General features: G+C 36.1%; 1 protein-coding gene across 4 annotated transcripts in view; it reads left to right on the top strand.

Moving 5' to 3' along the window:
• AP3B1 (adaptor related protein complex 3 subunit beta 1) overlaps positions 1-25,966 on the top strand; it is a 276,335-nt gene that overhangs the window by 15,763 nt on the left and 234,606 nt on the right. For 3 of the 4 annotated variants that reach the window (XM_029215628.1, XM_029215632.1, XM_029215630.1), the window contains exon 2: positions 21,623-21,698. In XM_029215628.1, coding sequence (XP_029071461.1) covers positions 21,623-21,698 — 76 coding nt within the window. Of the gene's footprint in view, positions 1-2,430; positions 2,506-21,622; positions 21,699-25,966 lie in introns of those variants that run through there. The other variant, XM_029215629.1, reaches the window with a different exon arrangement.

The following is a 25,966-nucleotide window of genomic DNA, read 5'->3' as shown; positions in this document are numbered from 1 at the left end:
GGCAGTATGGCATAATGCTTAAGCACACCCACTCTGGAGCTACTCTGCCTGGGTATGAAAACTTGTTACAGAGTTAATAAGTGGCACTTGGGCAGGTTACTTCATCACTCTGCGCTTGGTTTCCTTATCAGAAAAATGGAGATGAGGATGATAATAGCACTTGCACTCACTGAAATATTGTGAGGATTAAAAGATTTAACATATGTAAACAGTTAACAGTGCCTGATACATAATAAGCACAATTATTATTAATACTATTTTGGCACCATTAAGATCATTTGAGCTTTTTAAAAGTTTTGTTTTTAATGTCCTTTCTCAACTTAAAAGTTTAGAATCATTGTTAATTTTCACATTAACCATTGCTTTATGTTTTTAATTTTCAAATTATCGTTAAATTTGACATTATTGTTTTTCTGAATTATATTTCACAAGTACTTGAAAATACAAAATCATACAGTATCTTTAATGTGTACTACATAAAAATAAATGAAGTTAATAAGCACTAGGCCACTTCTTCTGTGTGGTTATCAAGGATTTGGGAATAATGATTATAGATAGTATAAATGAAAAAATATATATTTGTTTTAAACTTTTTGCTTAACCATCAGTCTTGCTGATAGGTATCCTGTTGCTTTAAAGTTCTCTATTCTTTTTTTTTTTTTTTTTTTTTTTTGGCGGTACACAGGCCTCTCACTGTTGTGGCCTCTCCCGTTGCGGAGCACAGGCTCCGGACGCGCAGGCTCAGCGGCCATGGCTCACGGGCCCAGCCGCTCTGCAGCATGTGGGATCTTCCCGGACCGGGGCACGAACCCGTGTCCCCAGCATCGGCAGGCGGACTCTCAACCACTGCGCCACCAGGGAAGCCTAAAGTTGTCTATTCTTAGAGAAGGAGTACAGTTTTCCTAAAAGAAGAGGGACTTACATATGTTTTGCTTTAACAGAAATTGAAGGAAGAGAGGGTTTCAGGAAGGAGTTAAGTGGTCAGCAGTGCCAGCTGCTGGTGAGTAGCCCAGTAAACTAAAGTCAGAGGTAGTGTTTCTTGGATTTACTGATAAGGCTGGTGATCGTGGTGGTAACAACAGTGTTAGGGAAAATCAGATTGCAGAGGATTGACAGGTGGGAGAGAAGTGAGTAAAGGAGGAGCACTTTTCCAAAGAACTTTGGCTTTCAGGGGGAGAAGATAAGGGCTGTTATGTATTTGAGAATGTATATTTGAGAATGTGAGGGAGCAATATACATAGTTGTCTGTGACTAAGGAATTGCACTTTTCATTAGATTTAATCAAATTCTGTCAAAAATTTCTTCTTGAGATATGTTTGTGATTACTGAAAAGGTCGCTGTAATATTGGCCCAGAATAATGTGAGCAGTCAGATAACAAAAGGAATACAAATGGCTACTGCAAACATCCTTTCTACTTTATTTTATGAGGAGGGTAGTTTTTGTTATATTTTTATTTGGCAGACAAAAAACTGGGCCACCCTAGGTCATTACCCAGAATTTTTGTTGAAATTTTACCTAGATCTTTATATCCAGAAGTCTGGAACACTGTTCTGAATATTTGAGCTCATAGCCTTCAGGGGCAGTGAGAAATTTACAAACACTTCTTATGTACTTTAATAAAATAAAAACAGATGCCTTATATTTAACATTACATGTTGTAGAAATGCTAGGGTTAATTAAAAGTAAATTAAATAAAGTTAAAAATTCATAGTTCTTGTAGTTTCTGCCTATCTGTCAATATCAACAAGTATAAAACAACAGATTGGTTTTCCCAAGGTGATTGGATACTTGAACATTTCTTTAAAGAGAAAATGTGGTTAAATTCCTGGAAGGAGATAGTTTTTCTTTGCATACACACACACACACACACACACACACACACGCACACACGCACACACGCACACACACACACAGCCATCTTTCCTGGAACCTTGTACAATACTTAACAAATGATTTTGGATAATAGTGACCACAACTGATTTTTTTCCCCTTCTTTAGCATTCTTAGTATTTTAAAACTTTTCATTAATGTGGTAAAAATTATAAAAATATTCAGTATAATCTGGTCAATATCATATGTTTTATATTTCAAAAATTTAAAACCATATGTGGAAATAAATTAATCTTTCGAAAATGACAATAGTTGTTCAATGGATGGCAAAATTTAAACAATCATGTAAACTTCAGTGATTTGCATTTTTAGTTTTCTTTCCTGTCAAGTAGGACATTGTAGGACCTTTTCTCTGTTTCTAGGCCTACATTACCTTCATCTGGAAACTTGACAGGGTCATGTGACTTTTTAATTGTGATAAACAAAATATGTAACATAAAAATTTACCATCTTAACCATTTTTAAGTGTACTGTTCATTAGTGTTAACTATATTCACATTGTTGTCCAACAGATCCCCAGAACTTTTTCATCTTGTAACAGTGCCAAGTGACTTCTTAAAAACGGAATTTTTTACTGAGATTTTGAAGTGCTTCAGGGACAAAGCTGATCTAAGGTAGAGATTGCATATTGGTTTCCTCAATTCCCTATACAAAAGGCTGATCCAAACTCATCAGATGGAAAACTTGCCTTCTGTGGCCTTGGAAAGTTTTTTTTTTTTTTAAGGATTTAGAAATTAATCTGGCTTTGAGTTGGCATATCGTATTAACATAGAAGTAGAAAACTTATATTATTCTACTATAATTTATGAATTTCTTGGAGGAAAATCTAATACTAATACTCAAACTTGATGCACACACTGATTCTTTGGCATGTCTGTATTTATGCCCATCTGTTACTGTGGCACCATGCCCATTATTACAGTGGCATGCCAGTAGCAGTGAGGCATGTGAGCCAACAAAGATGAATTCTTTGGATGGAATACACTATTCTGTAATACTAATTAATTTTGAACTGATGAATCTACATGAGAATGTTAACCAAATATAGGCAAAGTAATGTCAGTGAAAATAAAATTTATTTTGACTTAAACAGAAGTGTATCCCAGATGTTTTAGACTACTACTGAGAATAGTTAGAATTAGTGTTTATTATGGTTCCAGTGATCAGTTGTCTTTTTATAAAAATTTTGAATTTAAGAGAAAAAAGAATGCAGCAGTTTTCTTGTGGTTGATTATAGATTAGGGAGGAAGTGTTGTAGCGCCTTAGGCTACGGATTTTATACTAATATTATTTTACAGTTCTTGAAATTTTTTTTTTGAAAATTTCAATTTTATTTTATTTTTCATACAGCAGGTTATTATTAGTTATCTATTTTATACATATTAGTGTATACATATCAATCACAGTCTCCCTATTCATCCCACCACCACCACCCCCGCCACTTTCCCCTCTTGGTGTCTATACATTTGTTCTCTACATCTGTGTCTCTATTTCTGCAGATGCCCTGCAAACTGGTTCATCTGTACCATTTTTCTAGGTTCCACATATATGTGTTAACATACGATATTTGTTTTTCTCTTTCTGACTTACTTCACTCTGTATGACAGTCTCTAGGTCCATCCACGTCTCTACAAATGACCCAATTTCGTTCCTTTTTATGGCTGAGTAATATTCCATTGTATATATGTACCACATCTTCTTTATCCATTCGTCTGTCGATGGGCATTTAGGTTGCTTCTATGACCTGGTTATTGTAAACAGTGCTGCAGTAAACATTGGGGTGAATGTATCTTTTTGAATTATGGTTTTCTCTGGGTATGTGCCCAGTAATGGGATTGCTGGGTTGTATGGTAATTCTATTTTTAGTTTTTTAAGGAACGGCCATACTGTTCTCCATAGTGGCTGTATCAATTTACATTCCCACCAACAGTGCAAGAGGGTTCCCTTTTCTCCACACCCTCTCCAGCATTTGTTGTTTGTAGATTTTCTGATGATGTCCATTCTTACTGGTGTGAGGTGATACCTCATTGTAGTTTTGATTTGCATTTCTCTAATAATTAGTGATGTTGAGCAGCTTTTCATGTGCTTTATGGTCATCTGTATGTCTTCTTTGGAGAAATGTCTATTTAGGTCTTCTGCCCATTTTTTTATTGGGTTTTTTGTTTTTCAATATTGAGCTGCATGAGCTGTTTATATATTTTGGAGATTAATCCTTTTGTCAGTTGCTTCATTTGCAAATATTTTCTCTCATTCTGAGGGTTGTCTTTTCGTCTTGTTTGTAGTTTCCTTTGCTTTGCAAAAGCTTTTAAGTTTCGTTAGGTCCCATTTGTTTATTTTTGTTTTTATTTCCATTACTCTAGGAGGTGGATCAAAAAAGATCTTGCTGTGATTTATATCAAAGGGTTTTCTTCCTATGTTTTCCTCTAAGAGTTTTATAGTGTCTAGTCTTACATTTAGGTCTTTAATCCATTTTGAGTTTATTTTTGTGTATGGTGTTAGGGAGTGATCTAATTTCATTCTTTTACATGTAGCTGCCCAGTTTTCCCAGCACCACTTATTGAAGAAACTGTCCCTTCTCCATTGTATATCCTTGCTTCCTTTGTCATAGATTAGTGGACCATAGGTGCATGGGTTTATCTCTGGGCTTTCTAACCTGTTCCATTGATCTGTCTTTCTGTTTTTGTGCCAGTACCATATTGTCTTGATTACTGTAGCTTTGTAGTATAGTCTGAAGTCAGGGAGTCTGATTCCTCCAGCTCCACTTTTTTCCCTCAAGAATGCTTTGGCTATTTGGGGTCTTTTGTGTCTCCATACAAATTTTAAGATTTTTTTGTTCTAGTTCTGTAAAAAATGCCACTGGTAACTTGATAGGGATTGCATTGAATCTGTAGATTGCTTTGGGTAGTAGAGTCATTTTCACAATATTGATTCTTCCAATCCAAGAACATGGTATGTCTCTCCATCTGTTTGTATCATCTTTAATTTCTTTCATCAGTGTCTTATAGTTTTCTGCATACAGGTCTTTTGTCTCCTTAGGTAGGTTTATTCCTAGGTATTTTATTTCTTTTTGTTGCAGTGGTAAATGGGAGTGTTTCCTTACTTTCTCTTTCAGATTTTTCATCATTAGCGTATAGGAATGCAAGAGATTTCTGTGCATTAATTTTGTATCCTGCAACTTTACCAAATTCATTGATTAGCTCTAGTAGTTTTCTGGTGGCATCTTTAGGATTCTCTATGTAAAGTATCATGTCATCTGCAAACAGTGACAGTTTTACTTCTTCTTTTCCAATGTGTATTCCTTTTATTTCTTTTTCTTCTCTGATTGCTGTGGCTAGGACTTCCAAAACTCTGTTGAATAATAGTGGCGAGAATGGACATCCTTGTCTTGTTCCTGATCTTAGAGGAAATGCTTTCAGTTTTTCACCATTGAGAATGATGTTTGCTGTGGGTTTGTTGTATATGGCCTTTTTTATGTTGAGGTAGGTTCCCTCTGTGCCCACTTTCTGGAGAGTTTTTATCATAAATGGGTGTTGAATTTTGTCAAAAGCTTTTTCTGCCTCTATTGAGATGATCATATGGTTTTTATTCTTCAGTTTGTTAATATGGTGTATCACATTGATTTGCGTATATTGAAGAATCCTTGCATCCCTGGGATAAATCCCATTTGATCATGGTGTATTACCTTTTAATGTGTTGTTGGATTCTGATTGCTAGTATTTTGTTGAGGAGTTTTGCATCTATATTCATCAGTGATATTGGTCTGTAATTTTCTTTTTTTCGTAGTGTCTTTGTCTGGTTTGGGTATCAGGGTGATGGTGGCCTCATAGAATGAGTTTGGGAGTATTCCTTCCTCTGCAACTTTTGTAAGAGTTTGAGAGGGATGGGTGTTAGCTCTTCTCTAAGTATTTGATAGAATTCACCTGTGAAGCCATCTGGTCCTGGACTTTTGTTTTTTGGAAGTTGAAATATTTTCTTAATATACTCAACTTTAGAAATTCCTAGCAATGTTATAAATGGGAAGAATGTTGGTTTGAAAACAAGACTCAAGTTTAATTCCTTGTTCTGCTGTTCCCTAATTCTGTGGTGGTATACTTAAAAGTTGCGCTTAGAGAGCAATACCACTATCGGGTGGCTAAATAAGTTAATTATATGTCATAAATTTAAGGCATGTTAGTGACCAGTTAGTAATAGAGAAAGTGTTTAAATCCCCCATTCCTATACCCCCATGATAACCACAATGAAAAAGTTCTTGTGTATCCTTCTAGAAAAATTTTTTTAAACTAAATGATAATACATATCCTATTCTCTATGTATTTTGCTTTTCCTTTAACATATCTTGGAGGCCTGTCCATATCAGCATATGAAACTATTTCAGTCTTTTTAACTACTGTGTAATATTTCCCAGTATTACTTTTATTTAGTTAGTTCTCTTTTTGAAGAGTATTTGATTGATTGATTTCACTTTTTATTGAGTATAAGAAATACTGCAACATAAATTTTTGCGTATTTGTATGAATTTATTTGTAGGAAAGATTCCTACAGATAGAGTTGTTGGTCAAAGTTTATTGCATTTTTAATTAGGATAGATCTTATTAAATTACCTTAGAGATAGGTAAGGTAATTTAGTGGAGGTTTTCTCCCTCTACTAACAGTAAAGTCTGTTTTCCTTACACCTTTGCCAATATTGGGTACCATCAAATTTCATAATATTTGCCAGTCTTATAGGTGCAAGATGTTATTACACTGAGTCTTTATAATTGTCAGTGCATTAAGTCTTCCCCCTCATATTTATTGGTTTATTCTTTCAGTGAAATACTTTCAAATGTCCTTTGGCCATTTCCCTATTGGATCAGCTCTTATTGATTAGTTAAGGGCCCTGTGTATTTTAAGGAAATTAGCCCTCCTATGAGATGAATCCCAAATTCATTTTACCTGTTTTTTGACTTAGTTTATAGCAGTTAGTTTTAGTGCAAATTTAAAAAATTTTCTGTGTTTATATTTATCATTTTTTATTTTTGTGGTACGTGGGCCTCTCACTGCTGTGGCCTCTCCCGTTGCGGAGCACAGGCTCCGGACGCGCAGGCTCAGCGGCCATGGCTCACGAGCTCAGCTGCTCCGCGGCATGTGGGATCTTCCCGGACCGGGTCATGAACCCGTGTACCCTGCATCGGCAGGCGGACTCTCAACCACTGCGCCACCAGGGAAGCCCTATATTTATCAATTTTTAATGGCTTTTGAGACTCCCCCAATCTTTTAATCTTTTACCAAAAGTGGCATCTTTGGTTTATGGTGCTCTTAAATAGCGAAAAAGAACATTTGCCTGTTCAACGCAGTATTTTGTCTCAGCATCTATAAATCAAGTGGCTCTGTGACATTTCCTTTAAAACTTTAAGGATGAGTAGTCACATTCTAGAAGGTATTCCTTATATCCTGAGCAAAAGTAGTATGTACTTCCTGTTGGCTGCCAACAGGATAAGTAGCTGAGGGTTTTGGTAAAGGGTTTGACAAATATGGAGATTTCCTGTGATATATGTGTAGCATTATGGTTTTTAAAACATGCACAGATGGTATGCATACATGGAAGATGTATGTATCTTTATTGGGGCCCATGACCAATGAGAATCCAGTGAAACTTTTAAGAGTTTTTCTGTATCCCTCTAAGGAACACGATTAGCATATAGCCTATGTTCATTTATTCTGTCAACTAATATTTATTGTGTGTTTAGTGTACTTGAGAAAACATCCATAGTCTACATTTATAGACACTTTGTACACCTTCTTTTGGGTCTTTATATATCCATGTTTATTCCTGCCATAGTATCTTTGCAAAATTCCTGTGATTGTCTCCTTGTCAGTTGAGATCTCAGCTTAATTGATCACCATTACCCATAGAGGTGTTTTGTGATTGCCCAGAATGACTTTATTGTGTTATCCTATTTTAATTATTTGGATAGTACTTATTTTGTCTTTCTATCTTTATGTTTTCCTTCCCTTTCCCTCTCTCTTCCCTCCTTCCCTCCCTCTTCCTTCCTTCTTCACACATTTCTGTCATTCCCTGTCGCCTCTGCCCCACCCCACTGCATTCTCACTTAGAATGTAAGTCCCAGTACTTAGAACAGTTCATGGAACCTAGTAGATACTGAATAAATGAATGTGCTAGGCCCAGTGATAAGTGCTTTACAGTCATCTCATTAAGTCTTCATAACAACCTATTTGAAAGATACCAACCTTTAGTTTTGCTGATTTTTCTCTATTGTAGTTTGCTTTCTATTGTATTGAATTCTCCTCTTATCCTTTATTTATTGTTCTTTGAGTTTAATTTGCTATTCTTTTTCTAGTTTCCTGAAATGGAAGCTTAGAATATTGATTTTCAATCTTTCTTCTTTTATACTGCATTTAGAAATATAAATTTACTTTAAGTACTGCTTTTGCCATATCTCATGAGTTGTGAAATGTTGCAGTTTTATTAGTTCAAAATATTTTCTAATTTCCCTGATGATTTCTTCTTTGGCCCATAGGTCACTTGAAGTGTGTTGCTTATCTTTCCAGACATCTGAGCATTTTCTAGTTAGTTTTCTGTTAGTGATTTTTAGTTAGATTCCACATACCTTATATGATTTTAGACCTTTGAAATTTAAGATCTTATCCAGCATATAGTCTATTTTGGTAAATGTTCTGTGTGTACTCGAAAAGAATGTTTATTCTGCAGTTGTTGGATATAGTTCTGTGTATGTCAGGTTAAGTTGGTTATTTGTGTTCAGATTTTCTGCATCGTTATTGAATTTTTTACCTGCTTGTTCTGTCTAAGTGAGGTGTGTTAAAATTGCAAATCATGATTGTGGTTACATGTTTTTCTTCTATTAGTTCTATCAGGTTTTGCTTTATAGATGGAAGTTATAAATTTAGAATACATACAAATTGCATATAAATTTCAAATTATTTTATCTTCCTTTTGAAATCATATCCTTTTATGTCCAGGCAGCAGATCCTCAGCAATTATTGGTCTGAAAACCACTTTTTTTCACCTTCAGTTTTGAAGGGTATTTTCAGTGGGTATAGAGCTATATATTGGCCTTTTTTCTTTCAGCTTTTAAAAGATATCATTTCATTGTCTTCTGGCCTCTATAAAGTCTGTTGAAAAGTTGACTTTCAGTATTATTGTTGGTCCTTTTAAAACAGGGATTAGCAAACTATGGTCTGCCCATTTGTATAAATAAAGTTTTATTGGAGCACAGCCATACCCATTTATTTATGTATTGTACATAGCTGATTTTACTCTGCAATCATAAGAGACGGTATGGCCTCTTGTAATGCCTAAAATATTTACTATCTGGCCCTTTACTAAAAAGGTTTCTTGACCCTTTCCTTAAGGAAATGTGTTTTCTTCTTACATGCTTTTAAGATTTTTCTCATTGTCTTTTGATTTTCAGCAGTTTGGCTGTGCTAGGCCTCGTGTAGTTTTCTTTATGTTTTTCCTGTTAAGATTTTAAAATATGTGGGTTTACATCTTTCATCAGTTTGGAAAAACTCTTAGTTGTTAATTTTTTTTAATATAAATTTATTTATTTACTTATTTATTTTTGGCTGCATTGGGTCTTCGTTGCTGTTCACAGGCTTTCTCTAGTTGCGGCGAGTGGGGGCTACTCTTCATTGCGGTGCACGGGCTTCTCATTGTGGTGGCTTCTCTTGTTGAGGAGCACAGGCTCTAGGTGCGTGGGCTTCAGTAGTTGTGGCATGTGGGCTCAGTAATTGTGTCTTGCGGGCTCTAGAGCATACGCTCAGTAGTTGTGGCACATGGGCTTAGTTGCTCCGTGGTATGTGGGATTATCCTGGACCAGGGCTCGAACCTGTGTCCCCTGCATTGGCAGGCGGATTCTTAACTACTGCGCAACCAGGGAAGCCCTTAGCCATTAACTTTTGAAATGTTGCTTTTGTCCCCTTCTTTCTCTCTCCCCTCTCTTTTTAGGACTCTAATTTAAAGTATGTTAGATATTTTGACCATATTCAACGTGTCTCTGATGTGGTGTTTTCCATTCTTTTATTTCTTGGAGCTTCAAATTGTATAATTTCTCTTGACCTGCCTTCGCATTCAATAGTCCTATCTTCTGCTATTTCTAGTCTGCTGTTAAACCTATCTAATGAATTCTAATTTCATAAACTGTACTTCTCATTTCTGAATATTCATTTGATTATTTTGTATAGATTCTCCTACTTTAATGACATTCTTTATCATTTTGTCTCTTTTGTCCATCTTTTCCTGTATTTTCCTGACCATATTAATTGTAGTTATTTTAAAGTCCCTATCTGATAACTGTAGTATCTGAATTACTCGTGGATCTGTTTCTATTCCTTTTCTCTTTCTCTCCCTTCTCTCCTTCTCTCCTTCCTTCCTCCCTTCCTTCCTCCCTTCCTTCCTCCCTCCCTCCCTCCCTCCCTCCCTCCCTCCTTATCTCTCTTGTCATTTGTTCCTGTTTTTAGCATGTCTCTTAAGTTTTGATCAGATGCTAGACAATTAAGATAAGAACACTGACAGTCTCTGGATGCTGTCTTCTTCCAAAGAGAGTTATGTTTTTTTTTTCTGATAGGTAGATAGAGTTCTAGCAGATCACTTTGATCCTGTTTAAGCTCAGTTTTAGGCTTTTAAAGGTCTTGTCTATTTCAGTTTTTCTTATACTCCTAGGGAATATCCTTACTTTTCAGTTGTGGCCCTTCTGTGGTCTTAACTGAAAGGCCAGGGTATTTACCAGCGCCTCTCTACTTGGGAGACTTGATTTCCAACTTCTCTTCCCAGCAATGTGTGGTTCCTGAAATCTCTGCTTAGGTATTTAATCTCCCAGCTGCTGTTGTTTTCTGCTGGATTTCCCAGAATCTTGCCCTGTGAAAATGTAGTCAACTACTTGAAGGGAGTTTGTACACAGATTTTTGTGTACCTTTTCATTGATTCCCTCCTCTGTAATTTCGCCCTTCAAGTTCCATTGCCTTTGGTAGCCCCAAACTTTAACATTTGTGTCCTCAGTCTTTTAAAACTGTCATTTCTCCTTGAGTTCTATTCTCCCAGATAGCAGTTGGGGAAATGCAGTCAGGTAAAAAAGCTGATGTGAATAAAAAGTGCACTTTGTGTGCTTCTTTTCTTTCCAGGATCTTGGCCCCTTAAGTCCTGCCTGCATGGGTTGATCTCCGGTGCCTTGAGAAAATTACTTTATTTGTTTTTTCCAGCTTTTATAGTCGTTTTCTGTGGCAGGCTTAGTATCTTACAAGCTACAGCACCATGGGCAGATCTGGAAGTCCCTACAGTGTATTCTAAACATAACAGCCAGAATGATTCTGTATGTGTATTAGATTATGACTCCTCTATTCAGAACCCTCCAATAGTTCCTGACTTCATTCAGAGTAAACACCAAAGCCTTTAGTATTATTTACCCTCCTTCATCATCTCTGCCTAGAGTGCTCTTCCTCCCTGTTCCTCCCCTCCAGTATCTGAATGGCTGACTACCTCACTTGCAAATCTTTGTTCAGATGTCTCTTTATTTAGCCTATGCTGACCACCCTGTATAAAATTACCTCCTCCTTTCCCTCCTGCATTCTATCTCCCTTTGCTTTATTTTTCCCTCATCTCATGACTGTAAAATTTACTTTTTTATTTTTGTTTTTTTACTTACTAAATGAAAACTCTACAAGGGCAAGAATTTTTGCCATTTTTTTCTCATTTGTGTGTCACAAGTGCAAATGAGAACCAAATGAGAATAGAGAATTACAGAATCTAAGGTAGGAATTTAAAGATGGAAGAGTAGTGGTCAATTATATCAAATAATCTAAACGTATTCATGAAACAGAGGAATGGATAAAGAAGATGTGGCACATATATACAATGGAATGTTACTCAGCCATAAAAAGGAACGAAATTGGGCCATTTGTAGAGACATGGGTGGACCTAGAGACTGTCATACAGAGTGAAGTAAGTCAGAAAGAGAAAAACAAATATCATATATATATATATATTTTTAAAATGAATTTATTTATTATTTTTGCCTCTGTGGGGTCTTCGTTGCTGCGCGTGGGCTTTCTCTAGTTGCGGCGAGCAGGGGCTACTTTTCATTGTGGTGCATGGGCTTCTCATTGTGGTGGCTTCTCTTGTGGAGCACGGGCTCTAGGTGCGCGGGCTTCAGTAGTTGTGGCACACGGGCTCAGTAGTTGTGGCTTGCCACCTCTAGAGCGCAGGCTCAGTAGTTGTGGCACATGGGCTTAGTTGCTCTGCGGCATGTGGGATCTTCCCAGACCAGGGCTTGAACCCGTGTCCCCTGCATTGGTAGGGGGATTCTTAACCACTGTGCCACCAGGGAAGTCCCCAAATAGCATGTATTAACGCATATATGTGGAATCTGAAAAAATTGGTATAGACAGTCTTATTTACAAAGCAGAAATAGAGACACAGACAGAGAAAACAAACCTATGGATACCAAGGGGGAAAGGGGGGTGGGTGGGATGAATTGGGAGCTTGGGATTGACATATATACACTATTGATACTATGTATAAAGTAGATAACTAATGAGAACCGACTGTATAGCACAGGGTACTCTACTCAGTGCTCTGTGGTGAGCTAAATGGGAAGGAAATCCAAAAAAGACGGGATATATGTATATGTATAGCTGATTCGCTTTGCTGTACAGTAGAAACTAACACAATGTTGTAAAGCAACTATACTCCAATAAAAATTTTTTTAAAAAAGTGAGAAAAAGCCAAAAAGTACTCATGAGATTTTTGCATTAGATTTTTAAATAAGGAAATTATTTGTTACTTTAATGAGAGAAGTTTTAATAGAGGAGTAAGAGAAAAAGATTACCAAGGGTTGAGGATGTTGCGATATCAATTGTAGACTATTCTTTCTTTAGTTCTGTGAACACTGTAGGAGGAAAAGTTCATATTTACTTGGATAATTTATGGTTTCTCCTTTTAGAGGCTTAATAGACGGATGATTAGGTAGATGGAGTTTTCTGGTTTTATTCACTCTTGTATTTATTAAGTGAATACTTTGTGCCAAAAACTGCATAAGGTTCTGAGTGTCATCCAAGGGACGTACATATAGGCCCTAAATGAACTGAAAGTTACTAAGCCTTCACCTTATGCACATAAACTATGAAGGCCAGTTCCTTTAGATGCATAACGCTAGAAAAAAGTAAATTCTCTTATTACCAACTTTTTTTTTTCTGCATACCTATTCATATATACAGTGGACCTCTTGGAGTAGAAGCGTCTTTCATTTAAGTAGTTCTCAAAGCATGAAGAGGTGCCCATGTTTTAGAATTTTTTGGTAGGGCTTAAGAAAGATCCAGCCCTCCCTTTTTCAAAGATTTTGATGCATCCTTTTGGGGATGTACCTCCAACTGTAAATCACTATTCCTTATCACTTTTCTTAATCCATCATTCCTGGATTTAAATTTCAGGTGTTGCTTTCTGTAGTACACAAATTTTGGTGATTCTTTTGAGGGAGAAGGAAGTAATTGTGTAGTGCAGTGCTCTCAAACCGGTGAAGGGCCTTTTTTTTTTTTTTTTAATTTCCAATCCATTGTGGATGGATATGTATGTAAAATACAATAAAAAATAAATTGCTAGAAAAACGAAATGGAAAAATACGTGCAAAATGCAAGCCCCAATTTTCTATTAGATTCAAAAATATAAAATTACACTGTTGAATTGCTCTAAATGCTTTCTCTCAGTTTCTTTTTATATTTCCTTATGGATTAGTAACAAAAATTTGTGGATTGGCAATGGTTCTTGGACCAGTCTTTCTCAGATCATACTGGAGAAGCACTGAGAGAGTGTACAGTGCTACATAGTTTAATATTCCCCTTAATTTACACTGCCTTTCAAAGGAGTAGAAGGTTTTAATGAGTTATGAATTACAGATATTTTTAAAAAGAGGTAATTTATACAATGTAAAAGCCCTGCGACTTCTTAAATTCTGAAAGGTAACTGGTAAAAATTTGCTTTTCAATTATAGTTACTGTTTTATGTGGTACTGAAGTAAAAGTGACTTCTTGGTAATAGTAAGATTTCCTTTAGCCTTCCAGTTACATATTTTTCTCTGGTCGTTGAAACTATAAAAAAAGGCATATTTTGATCATGAAAGGAAAAGTTATACCGCTTAACACCACAAGATGTCACTTACGTAAAAATAAAGTTGGTATTTTAATGCTCAAAGCTGGATAGCTACATACAGATAAATAGGTAAATAAAGAACTAGGTAAATTAAAAAACAATATTTGAAACACATTGGTTTTTGGTAAGGAGTTAATGAAAATATTACTAATTCAGCATTATTTTGAATCAATTCTTCTGATGTTTAGCAAAAAGAATTTCTCAATTTCTAAGATTAATGTAGTAATACATGTTAATAGGCCATATTTGAATCCATATAGCGAAGGAGATAGACCTAAAATGCTCAATACAAGTGAACATATTTTGAGGGTAAATTAGGTGTTATGGTATTAACTTCCCCCCACTCTTTACTGTTTTGGTGACAAGCAGAAAGGAATTTGTGTAGAGATATGTAATTTATATCAGAATTTTCAGTAGGTGTTTATGACATATCTGAGAAGTTGAATATTACATCAGTTTGAAACAGTGCCTAGGATTTTCTTGTCTCTTTTCTCTGAACCTCAAAGTTATTAGCTCTCTACGTGAGTTAACACAAAAGATATTTGTATTGGTTTTGAAGACCATCTTTTCTGTTAAACGTGAAGAGCAAAACCTTTGGCTTTAATATCGAATTCGTGTTTTCTTGTGTTTAGTTTGAGAGAGTGGGTCAGGACCTAAAGGTGGTTGGGAAGGGGACTGTGGCATCTCGAGCTTTAGAGGAACAAACCAAGTTTCCATTAGGCCGTGAACATGATTGCACCTGGGGTTAGAGGTTGGAATGTTCTAAAAATTGACACTTCATTATTCTTTATTGCTCACTTCTCTCTCCAGATAACACTGGTGGAGAAGATGGGTGGAACACTCTTGGGGAAAAAAGGGATCAGACATGAGAAAATGAATTTTCTTTCTTTTTTTGACATGTATATGTGTGGTTACATTTTCTTTCTATTTACTTCTTATCTAATTACTTAAGCTTTTTTCACTTTCTTATTCCTCCAAAGTTTTAAAAAAGTTTCATTTACTTTTTTCATTCGTAAAAGTCTACATGGTTAGTAAGTAAAATAGGAAAACAGCAAAAGTTAGAAAGGAAAAAACCTCATTTGTGGTTTCATTGATTTTTGTTCCTTTTCAGTTAATAGTGCAATGTGAAAGAACAAGAAGTTTTAAGAAGGGATTCTGAATTCATTACAGAGAACAGTTATAGTATTTTATATTTGGTAGATGTATATCCTCGGATGTAGTTCTTATATGTTCCTGTCTTACTATTTATATATTGTCTAGCTGTATTTTTAATTAGAGAAAAGTAGTTATTGTAATTATATAATTATTTTTGTGTCCTGCTAGTGGTCACCATTGCATTTAATTTTATGAGCTGCTTGGAAAGAAAGGGAAATTTTTTTCATAGTAAATCCCATTGCCTCTACTCTTTTTGGGAAAAATATACTTAGCTTCCGTTTGTTTATTTATGTATTTTTTACTGCCATGACAGTTTGAAACATTTAACTTATATGTTAGTTTGCTAGTACTGCCATAACAAAATGCCACAGACTTGGTGGCGTAATTAACAGAAATATATTTTCCCTGGATTCTGGAGACTAGAAATCTAAGATCAAGGTTTTGGCAGATTTGGTTTCCTCTGAGGCTTCTCTCCCTGTCTTGCAGATGGCCACCTTCTTGCTGTGCCCTCACATGATCATCTTTTCGTCTTTGTGTATCTGTCCTAATGTGCTCTTCTTGTAAAAAATCAGTCCTGTTGGATTAGGGCCAACCCATGTTGACCTTATTTTAATTTAATGACCTTTTTAAAGACTCCATCTACAAATACATTCATATTCTGTGGTATTGAGGGTTAGGATTTTAACATAGGAATTTGGGAAGGGACACAACTCAGCCCATAGTAACACATGATCAGTCATTCATTATTGGTAAGTGCTTACTTGCCTACATTAGGCCTAAATTTGTAAAATGTACAAAGTAAAGCTTTTCTGTCAAGGCTGTCTATTTGTAGTAGTTAAGGAAGTTCTTGTCACCTACTTTAAAGCTTAAGCTGAGATGAAAAGGGCTTCTGATTGTGTGTGTGTGTGTGTGTGTGTTTGTGCGCGCGCGTGCATGCTTGAACCATATTGCATGAAGGAGCTATGTGGAGTAAATTTTAAAATCTCTTTTCTGGAGAGTTTGTTGAAGAAACTATTAAAAATTGCTAATCATAAACTAATAACTAGTACAAGTAGTTAATTACTGTTGGTAATACTACAGTCTTAGTTTCTTATCAATTTTCTTACAGTCATTTAAGAGAACTTTCCTTTGACGTCCAAAAATAAAATTCAGTGATTTAAATTCTTGAATAAGGGACTTCCCTGGTGGTGCAGTGGTTAAGAATCCACCTGCCAATGCAGGGGACACGGGTTCAATCCCTGGTCCGGGAAGATCCCACATGCTGCGGAACAACTAAGCCCGTGCACCACAACTACTGAGCCTGCACTCTAGAGCCCACGAGCCACAACTACTGAGCCTGTGTGCCACAACTGCTGAAGCCTGTATAACTAGAGCCCGTGCTCTGCAACAAGGGAAGCCACCGCAATGAGAAGCCCGTGCACCACAACGAAGAGTAGCTCTCGCTCACCACAGCTAGAGAGAAAGCCCACGCACAGCAATGAAGACGCAATGCAGTCAAAAGTAAATAAATAAAACAAACCAAAACATTAAAAAAAAACAAACCCCTGTATAAATAAATAAATAAATAAATTCTTGAGTTAAGCTTGAAGCTTAAATGTGATACTCTAATTTCAGAGTATGAAAATGTGGTTTATCTCATCCTTAATAATGTATTTCTCAGAAATAGATATATGACTTTTAGTCTTGTTTTGGAGGATTAGTGTCTTATTCACACATGTGAATAAAACACTGAAACTTTTTAATATCATTTTTATGGAGGTATAATTTGCATACGACAAATCACCCACCTAAAGATTATAATTAGATGAGTTTTGACAGATGTATACACCTGTAAAATCACCACCACAGTTAAGAAGATACAGAACATTTCCATCTTCTTATGGAATAAGAAATTTTTTAATGTTCCTTTCATGTCCATTTTTCTTTTTGCCTATGATACCACTGATCTTGGTTTTATCACTACAGATTAGTTTGCATTTTCTAGAACTTTAAATGAATTAGATTATGCTCTTTTGTGTCTGGTGTCTTTCACTCACATAATGATTTTGAGTATTCATCCATCTTGTTGCATGTATCAATGATTATTTCTTTTTCATTGCTGGGTTGTATTCCAGTGTATGGCTAAATCACATTATGCGATCAACATTTAGATTGTTTCTAGTTTTTTAATATGTATAAAGCTGCTATGAATATTCATTTAAGTTATTATGTGGAAATATGTTTTTATTTCTCTGGGAAGTGGAATGACTGGATCACATGGTAGATTTATGTTTAAATCTGTAAGAAACTCTCAGTTTTCCAAAGTGGTTGTACTGTTTTACGTTGCTACTGGCAGCCTGTGAGAGTTCTAGTTGCTCCACAGTCTTGGCAACATTTGTTATTGTCATTGTCTTTCATCTATTCTCATGGGTGTGCAATGGTATCTCATTTAATTTGCATTTTCTGATAGTTAATGACCTTAAGTATCTTTTCATGTACTTAGTGGTATTCTTAATCTTACTTTGTGAAATATCTGTTCAAATCTTTTGACCGTTTTTACAAATAGGCTTCTCTTCTTATAAATGAGTTGTAATTATCATATAACTTTTTTCTAATTAACTTTTGATTTTGAGATTATTGTAGATTCGTATACAGGTATAAAAAATAATACAGAGAGATCCCGTGTACCCCTTAACTCAGTTTCCTTCAGTGATAAACTATAGTACAATATCACAACCAAGATGTTTACATTGACATACTTCACCAGTCTTGTTCAGATTTCTCCAGTTTTACTTGTACTTATTTGTGTGTGTGTGTTGGGGTGGTATTCTGTTCCCATTTAATCACATATCTAGTTTCATGTAGCCACCCCAAAGGTAAAGATACAACAGTTTCATCACCATAGGGATCTCTTGTGTTGTATTTTTATATCCACACTTCCCGCTTCTTGTCCTTACCCTCAGCAACCACTAATCTTTGTCCATTTCTATAATTTTGTTATTTCAAGAATGTTGTATAAATGGAGTAATACAGTATGTAACCTTTTAGGAATAATTTTTTTCACTCAGTATGCTTCTGTGCAGATTAATCAGAGTTATTGAGATGTCAATAGCTTGTTTCATTTTATTGCTGAGTGGTATTCCATGCTGTGGGTGCGCCACAGTTTGTTGAACCATCCACTGATTGAAGGGCATCTGGGTTGTTTCCAGAAGGGTTTTTTCCATTTTGGCTAGTAGGAATAAAGCTGCTATGAATACTTGAATACAGATATTTGCGTGAGTATAAATGCGCAAGAGTGCAATTACTGGCTTGTATGGTAATTGCAGGTTTAGTTCTATAAGAAACTGCTAAGCTGCCAGTGTGGCTATAACCTTTTACAATGCCCACTAGCAGTATGTGAGCAGTCCAGTTCTTCCACATCCTCACTATCATTTGGTGTTGCCACTATTTTATTTAAGTGAGCCATTCTGATATGTGTGCAGTGATATCTTGCTGTGGTTTTAATTTGCTAATGGCTAATTAAGTTGAATATCTTTTCATGTGCTTTTTGCCATTTGTTTATCTCCTTCAGTGAATTGTTTGTTGATGTCTGTATTAGTTTACTAGGCCTGCCATAACAAAATACCACAGATTGAGTAGCTTGGTCAACGGACATTTATTTCTCACATTTGAATCTGGGACTGAAGATCAAGGTGTTGGCAGGTTTGATTTCTTCTGAAGCCTCTCTCCTTGGCTTGCAGATGGCTGTCTTCTCTCTGTGTCGTCACATTGTCCTGTCCTGTAGAATCCAGCTTTCCTTTGTTTTGTCCCAACTCTTCCTTTTAGTCCAAACTGGTGGTGTCTCTGCTGGTATAATCCCATCTCTATTCCTGGTTTCAGCTGAGATGTCTGATTAAATTCACGAGGGGCATCCGTGATTTCGTTATCAAATGATTTTTCAGTGTTCTCTGGTGTTCTTTTCTGAAGACACTTGCTTGATTTTTGCAACATGGATAAGCTGAGATTTTTCTAAATCTTCAAGTTCTAGTTCCTTTTTTGCTTAACAATTCCTTTAATTTCTCTTTCTTTCTCATTTTACTGTAAGCAGTAAGGAGAAACCAGGCTGTGGCTTTCACACTTTGCTTAGAAATCTCCTCGGCTAAATATTCAGGTCATCACTTTTAACTTCTGTTTTCCACAAAACACTGGAACATAGTTGGGCCAAGTTCTTTTCACTTTATAGTAAGGATTGCCTTTCCTCCAGTTTCCAGTAGTATGTTCCTCATTTCCATCTGAGATCTCATCAGAATCACCTTTAACTCCATATATTTACCGACAGTCTCTTCAGTGCATGTTTTAAAAAAAAAAACGATGCACTTCAAAACTGTTCCAGCCTCTACCTGTTGCCCAGTTCCAAAGCCACTTCCACATTTTTAGGTATTTATTACATGAACACTTCACTTCTTATTACCAGAATCTGTAATAGTTTGTTAAGGCTGCCATAACAAAATACCATGGACTGGATGGCTTAAATTTATTTCTCATAGTTTCTCACAGTTCTTCCAGGAGGCTAGAAGTCCAAGATCAAGGTGTTGGCAAGTTTGTTTTCTCATGAGGCCTCTCTCCTTGCCTTGCAGGTGACTGTCTTCTCACATGGCCTTTTTTCTGTGCATGTGCACCACTCTGTCTTAGGACACCAGATGGGATTAGAATCCCATCCTTTTGACCTCACTTAATGTTAGCTACCACTTTTTAAAGGCCCTATTTCCACATAACGTCACATTGAGGGTCAGGGCTTCAGTGTGTGAACTTTGGGGGAGGGCACCAATTCAGTCTGTAACAATGTGTTCTGCCCCTTTTCTAATTGAATTGGTTGTTTTTTACTGTTGAGTTTTGGGAGTTCTTTTTATATTTTGGATACTAGTCTTTTGCGTATATGTGGTTACAAACATTTTCTGCCAGTCTGTAATTTTTTTTCTTCTTAAGAGAGAATTCCCTGGAACAAGTTTTAAATTTTGATGAAATTAATTAATCAGTGTTCCCTTTTATGGACTGTGCTTTTGGTGTCAAGTCTACGAACTCTTTTCTAGCTATATAATAACTTTAAAAAATTCTGTTTTTCTGTGTTGAGGGAAAAATGATTAGATATTACAAATTCTGAATTTTTTTTTTTTTTTGCTGGGAGGGATTTTTTAATTGCTGGGGGGAACGCTCACTTTGAAGAATAGGAGCAGGTCAGTTGTAAGCCAAAAAAAAAAATACTGGGAGGCAGTTCTGTGTGGGTTTTTCTCCTTTTTTGCAGCCTGTCTATATGAAGGCATTGATTGTTTTTGTTCTAAATTATCTTTTAAGGATGTTTGTATAGCAAGCAGCTTTGGAAAGGAGAAAATGCCTCTACCACTTCAGCAAAGTTATCTTACTTGGTAGCATCATCATCTGCTTGGTCATCCAAGCTGGGAATGGGGGCATCCTTACTGAGTGCTTGTCTTATCCTTTACGTTCAGTCACTGCATCCCACTGATTTCAACTTCCAAGAAGTTCCTGAATCTGTCCTACATTTTCATCCTTATCACTAACCGCCCTTGTTCATTACCTCATCCTCTCACTTACATGTTAAAATTGCCTTAACTTAATTCTTTGACTTAGGGAGTGTTGATGTGGGTTTCCCTACAGATTTATGTTTTTTTCTTTTTGCGAGCTAGGGAGAAAAAAGGATGTGTGAATGACACATAGCTTTTCTTCATTCGGTGCTCTTTCTTGACATATTCTGAAGAAAGTTCTTACATTTTTTTTTTTTCTGTTATGGGGAATTCTTTGCATTTCTCTTTTGAATAACAGTTTATTTGGGGGAAGTCATATTAAGCAGAAATAACTGCTGTTGGTTTTTCCTTTTTTTAATCTTTAAAGATGTGGACCATTTTTTTTTAAGTCTTTATTGAATTTGTTACAATATTGCTTCTGTTTTATGTTTTGGTTTTTTTGGTCCCGAGACATGTGGGATCTCAGCTCCCCCACCAGAGATGGAACCTGCACCCCCTGCATGGGAAGGCGAAGTCTTAACCATTAGACCACCAGGGAAGTCCTGAAAGATCTTACATTTTGGCTTATGAAAATATTTTAGTGCTGATTCAAGAATTTTTATTATCTCTTTTTTTCTGATGATTATACAAGAGAAATTTTGGGATGAGCGAATCTGTATGCCTCTGATTGTTGATATTTTGCCCAGAATTGAGGTACAGTTTTATATTTTTGTTTTATTGATGGGCTTTGTGACAACATAGCACTTTGATATTATTTAGTAGGGTTAGATGAGAAACATATATTTAATTATAAATAGCAAAGTAGTTATGTAACATTGTGCATCAGGTTATTTCTAATTCTTACATTATTAAAATTATATGTTTTAATACCTGTGTAATGTAAATATCTAAATATGTAATTTTTTCTTTTCTTTTGTATAGGAATGAAGATCTAAAGCAAATGTTAGAGAGCAACAAAGATTCTGCTAAATTGGATGCTATGAAACGGATTGTTGGGGTAGGTAAAAGAGTAGATCATTTCGACTTTTGGATAAATGACAAGTAGTGATATATTAAAAATATATATTAAAAAATATGTTAAATACCAATCTACCCTTTATTATTAACTTAAAATTTCCTGTCTGAAATGTTTTGGAGGAAGTAATGAAGTGACAAAATTCAGAAACTTGAGTTCCTATTCTGTTTTTTAATTTCCGTATCTCTAATATTAAGGTATTTCTTTTGTCAGATAGGGTGCTAATCAGTTTGAAGACAAAATAAGATTACATGCAACAATATTTTGACTTCCTACAAAGAGGGATACTAATGAGCTAAAGTATTTTTTTTGTCATTCTATGACCTAAAACTTGTGAGCATGCTTTCTTCTGATTTTCAAATTCCATTGCTACCAATAGAAATGCTTTATTCAGTTTATCAGTGTAGAACTTCTAATGAATACTAGTAAATGTAAGAGCATTTCTCTAGTTTCAGTTGTAATGTAAAATTCAAACGGTGGACTGATATGTTATTATGTAGAGGGTTCCATTGTCAGAGAACTAAATATAATGCAATTTCTGATTATATATAAAATCTTACGTAGTTTTGTAACTTGTGTTGGTCTTTTTTTTTTTTTTGTATTTGATAGTTTACGTTCACAGTGAAAAAAAACTAGCTTAATTCAGTGACTGTCTGATGCTAAAGAGTTCTGCTTGTCTCAGTGGAATTAAATTCGTAAAACCTTTCTTATTCTTACTATGAATTTTTCACCACCACTGCTGATTTTGTTTTCCAGAAATTTTTGTATAAGGTCAAAATGTAGTAAATTTCCATAATTGCACAAATAAACTCTACTGTAGTAGGGTGTAAACACAACTGAAACAGTATTGTTTTCCAGCAGACAATGCCACCATGTGAGAGTTTGAAATCTCCTTTCTAAAATCCAAATCCCATTTATGAAAGATGATTATGGGTATGACTATGTCCTGTTCAAAAGTTAGTTGTGAAAATCAAATATATAAAAGTCAAGGACTAATTATATCTGTAGAACACCTATAAATTACTTGATTCTTGCATCAGATTTATGTCATTTGGTAATGAAGGCAAATGTTGAAGATTCTTTTGTAAATTTTTCGTTTATTAATGTTATACCATATAAATAACAGCATTTATGGACAGGTAGTTCTTGCTTTGCGTGACTTTGATATTTGAACTTCAGTTACCACAGTTTACTTAAATAACACCAGTCCACTAACAAGATGGTTCAAATTTCAGATATCGTGGTATATTAACTTGGTAACTGCATAATGTACAAACTTCATCACTCACTCTTCAGTCCACAACTCACTATGTATATAACAAATGTGCATCATGATCAGTGACCAGTCATGTTACTTCTTTCAAAGTTATTTTTAGTGATTGGTCGCTGTGTATGTTATTCAGTTTGTGTACAGACTGCAAAGCATGCAGTAGTGGTCCCTACTTGTTTCCCAGTGAGAAGCCCACTTAACATTTTATAAAAATGGTTAATTAAAAGAGGGATTTGGTCAACAAAGATTAAAATACATCAAGGAAATGAAAATAACACTAGAAATGAAATTCAGATAGAATGTAACTGGAGTTATAGAGAAATAGCTGACTGTGGAAATGGTGACACTGCCCCTTTTTGAGAGACTCTAAATATGTAGCTTGAGGAACTTCAGTAAGGCAAGCTTTGCAACATAAATGAGGAAAATAGTTGTGATGAAAAGGCCGAAGATATGCCAGAGGAAGTGATGCTGCCAAAAATCTTCACATTAGAAGAACTCCAGGAGATAATTCACAACATTGAAAGTACAAAGGATACAATGTTGGAAGCTGATCCAAACTTATAAAGGAGTAATTTACCAAGGAATAGAAAAGATGCTTGCTTGGTACTTTTCTTTCTCTTTTTTAAAATTAATTTATTCATTTTTGGCTGCGTTGGGTCTCCGTTGCTGCGCACAGGCTTTCTCTCTAGCTGTGGTGAGTGGGGGCTACTCTTCGTGGTGGTGCATGGGCTTCTCATTGCAGTGGCTTCTCTTGTTGTGGAGCACGGGATGTAGGCATGTGGGCTTCAGTAGTTGTGGCACGTGGACTCAGTAGTTGTGGCTCGCGGGCTCTAGCGCGCAGGCTGAGTAGTTGTGGCGCACGGGCTTAGCTGCTCTGTGGCGTGTGGGATCTTCCTGGACCGGGGCTCAGACCCGTGTCCCCTGCATCGGCAGGTGGATCTTAACCACTGTGCCACCAGGGAAGCCTGCTTGCTTGGTACTTTAAATCAGTGGTCCCCAACCTCTTTGGCACCAGGGATCGGTTTCTTGGAGGACAGTTTATCCACGGATGGGGTGGGGTTGTGGGGGGTGGTGGTGATGGTTCAGGTGGTACAGCAATAGGGGGGGATGGTTCAGGCCAGGGGTCCTGTGGCCTGTTAGGAACTGGGCCGCACAGCAGGAGGTGAGAGGCAGGCGAGCGAGCTAAGCTTCAGCTGCCCCTCCCCATTGCTCACATTATCACCTGAACCATCTCTTCCCCTCCAACCCCATCTGTGGAAAAATTGTCTTCCATGAAACTGGTCCCTAGTGCCAAAAAGGTTGGGGACCACTGGTTCAGGTGGTGATTAATGTGAGTGGTGGGGAGCGGCAGATGAAGCTTCACTTGCTCGCCCGCCACTCACCTCCTGCTGTGCAGCCCGGTTCCTAACAGGCTGCAGACCAGTACTGGTTGGGGGCCCCTGCTTTAAAGGATTGAGAATAAGGTGAGCCCATTCAAACTACTCTTGATAAGTTAATTCTCAATGTTTCTAATGTTAAGTTGCAGTATATTAAATAAATATTTTATCATTTTTCATTTTCCTATACATTTCTGACTGACAGTAATAAGAGAGTTTTAAATGTTTCTACAAAATTTTTAGAAGTCACAGATCCGGGACTTCCCTGGTGGCGCAGTGGATAAGACACCGTGTTCCCAATGCAGGGGGCCCAGGTTCGATCCCTGGTCAGGGAACCAGATCCCACATGCATGCCACAACTAAGAGTTTGCATGCCACAACCAAGGAGCTGGTGAGCTACAACTAAGACCTGGCTCAACCAAAAAATAAATAAATAAAATAACTAAAACTTAAAAAAAAATTAAAAAAAAAAGTCACAGATCCATTATAAGTTTTACACTTGGTTATCAAGATTGCTTTGCATGGTTTCAGCTTGCGGTCCTGCAGGTTACAGTCCTGCACTGCCATCCATTTAAAGCAGGCAGTGCTCTTCATTATTTCATTAAACTTCGGCTTTACATTCCATTAAGGTAAATTATTTCATTAAATCTGAGGATACTATTGAAATTACTAAATATGAAAATGAGGTATTTGGTAGTTTTTTCTGTATTCCTCTTTCAAACTGATAAATAAAGATTGATATTCTCATAATCTAGACTACTTGACTATTATAAATGTAACTTAAATGTAAATAAACATCATAAAGAAATGTAAATATATCGGGAGGTGGGGGTGGTGGTGGGATGAATTGGGAGATTGGGATTGACATGTATACACTGATGTGTATAAAATGGATGACGAATAAGAAAAAAAAATAAAAAATAAACATAAAAAAATGTAAATATAGGCATACTAGTAGTTAGTCTAGTAGTTATAGACTGTCTCTCATTAGGAAGTTTGTATAAAGGTAAATTTGATTTTTTAAGTGTAGGAAAATGGTTATTAATTAAAAGTTATTCTGTCACTTTACATAATGTCTTCAAGGATCTAGCCATGTTGTCAAAAATGGCAGGATTTCTTCCTTTCTCATGGCTGAATAATATCCCATTTTACACACAACACACATACAGATATATGTATATGTGTGTATACGAAATATGTGAGATATGTCTCACATTAGCAATTTGCCACCAGCAGTGCACAGTGTTTCCCTTTTATCCACATCCTCACCAACACTTGTTATTTCTTGTCTTTTTGGTGATAGCCATTCTAACAGGTTTAAGGTGATAACCTCACTGTGGATTTGATGTGCATTTCCCTGATAATTAGTGATGCTGAGCATCTTTTCATGTACCTGTTGACACGTTAAACTTACATAATGTTCTATGTCAATTATATCGCCATAGATCTGGAAAAAATTACTTTATTATGCAAGTGACACAAATATGTATTTGTAAATTTTAAAATAATATTGAGGTATAAAAAGTAGAAGTTTCATCTTCCAGATAAACTTTAGGATCAAATTGTCAAGTTCTGTTAAAAGTTGTTTTTGGATTTTGATTAGG

This window comes from Monodon monoceros, unplaced genomic scaffold (genome assembly GCF_005190385.1).
Source record: "Monodon monoceros isolate NGI ecotype Baffin Bay Population unplaced genomic scaffold, NGI_Narwhal_1 Super_Scaffold_12, whole genome shotgun sequence".
In the NCBI taxonomy this organism is placed as follows: Eukaryota; Metazoa; Chordata; class Mammalia; order Artiodactyla; family Monodontidae; genus Monodon; species Monodon monoceros.
The sequence above is the reverse complement of the archived record's forward strand: the minus strand, read 5'-3'. Positions and strand labels throughout refer to the sequence as shown.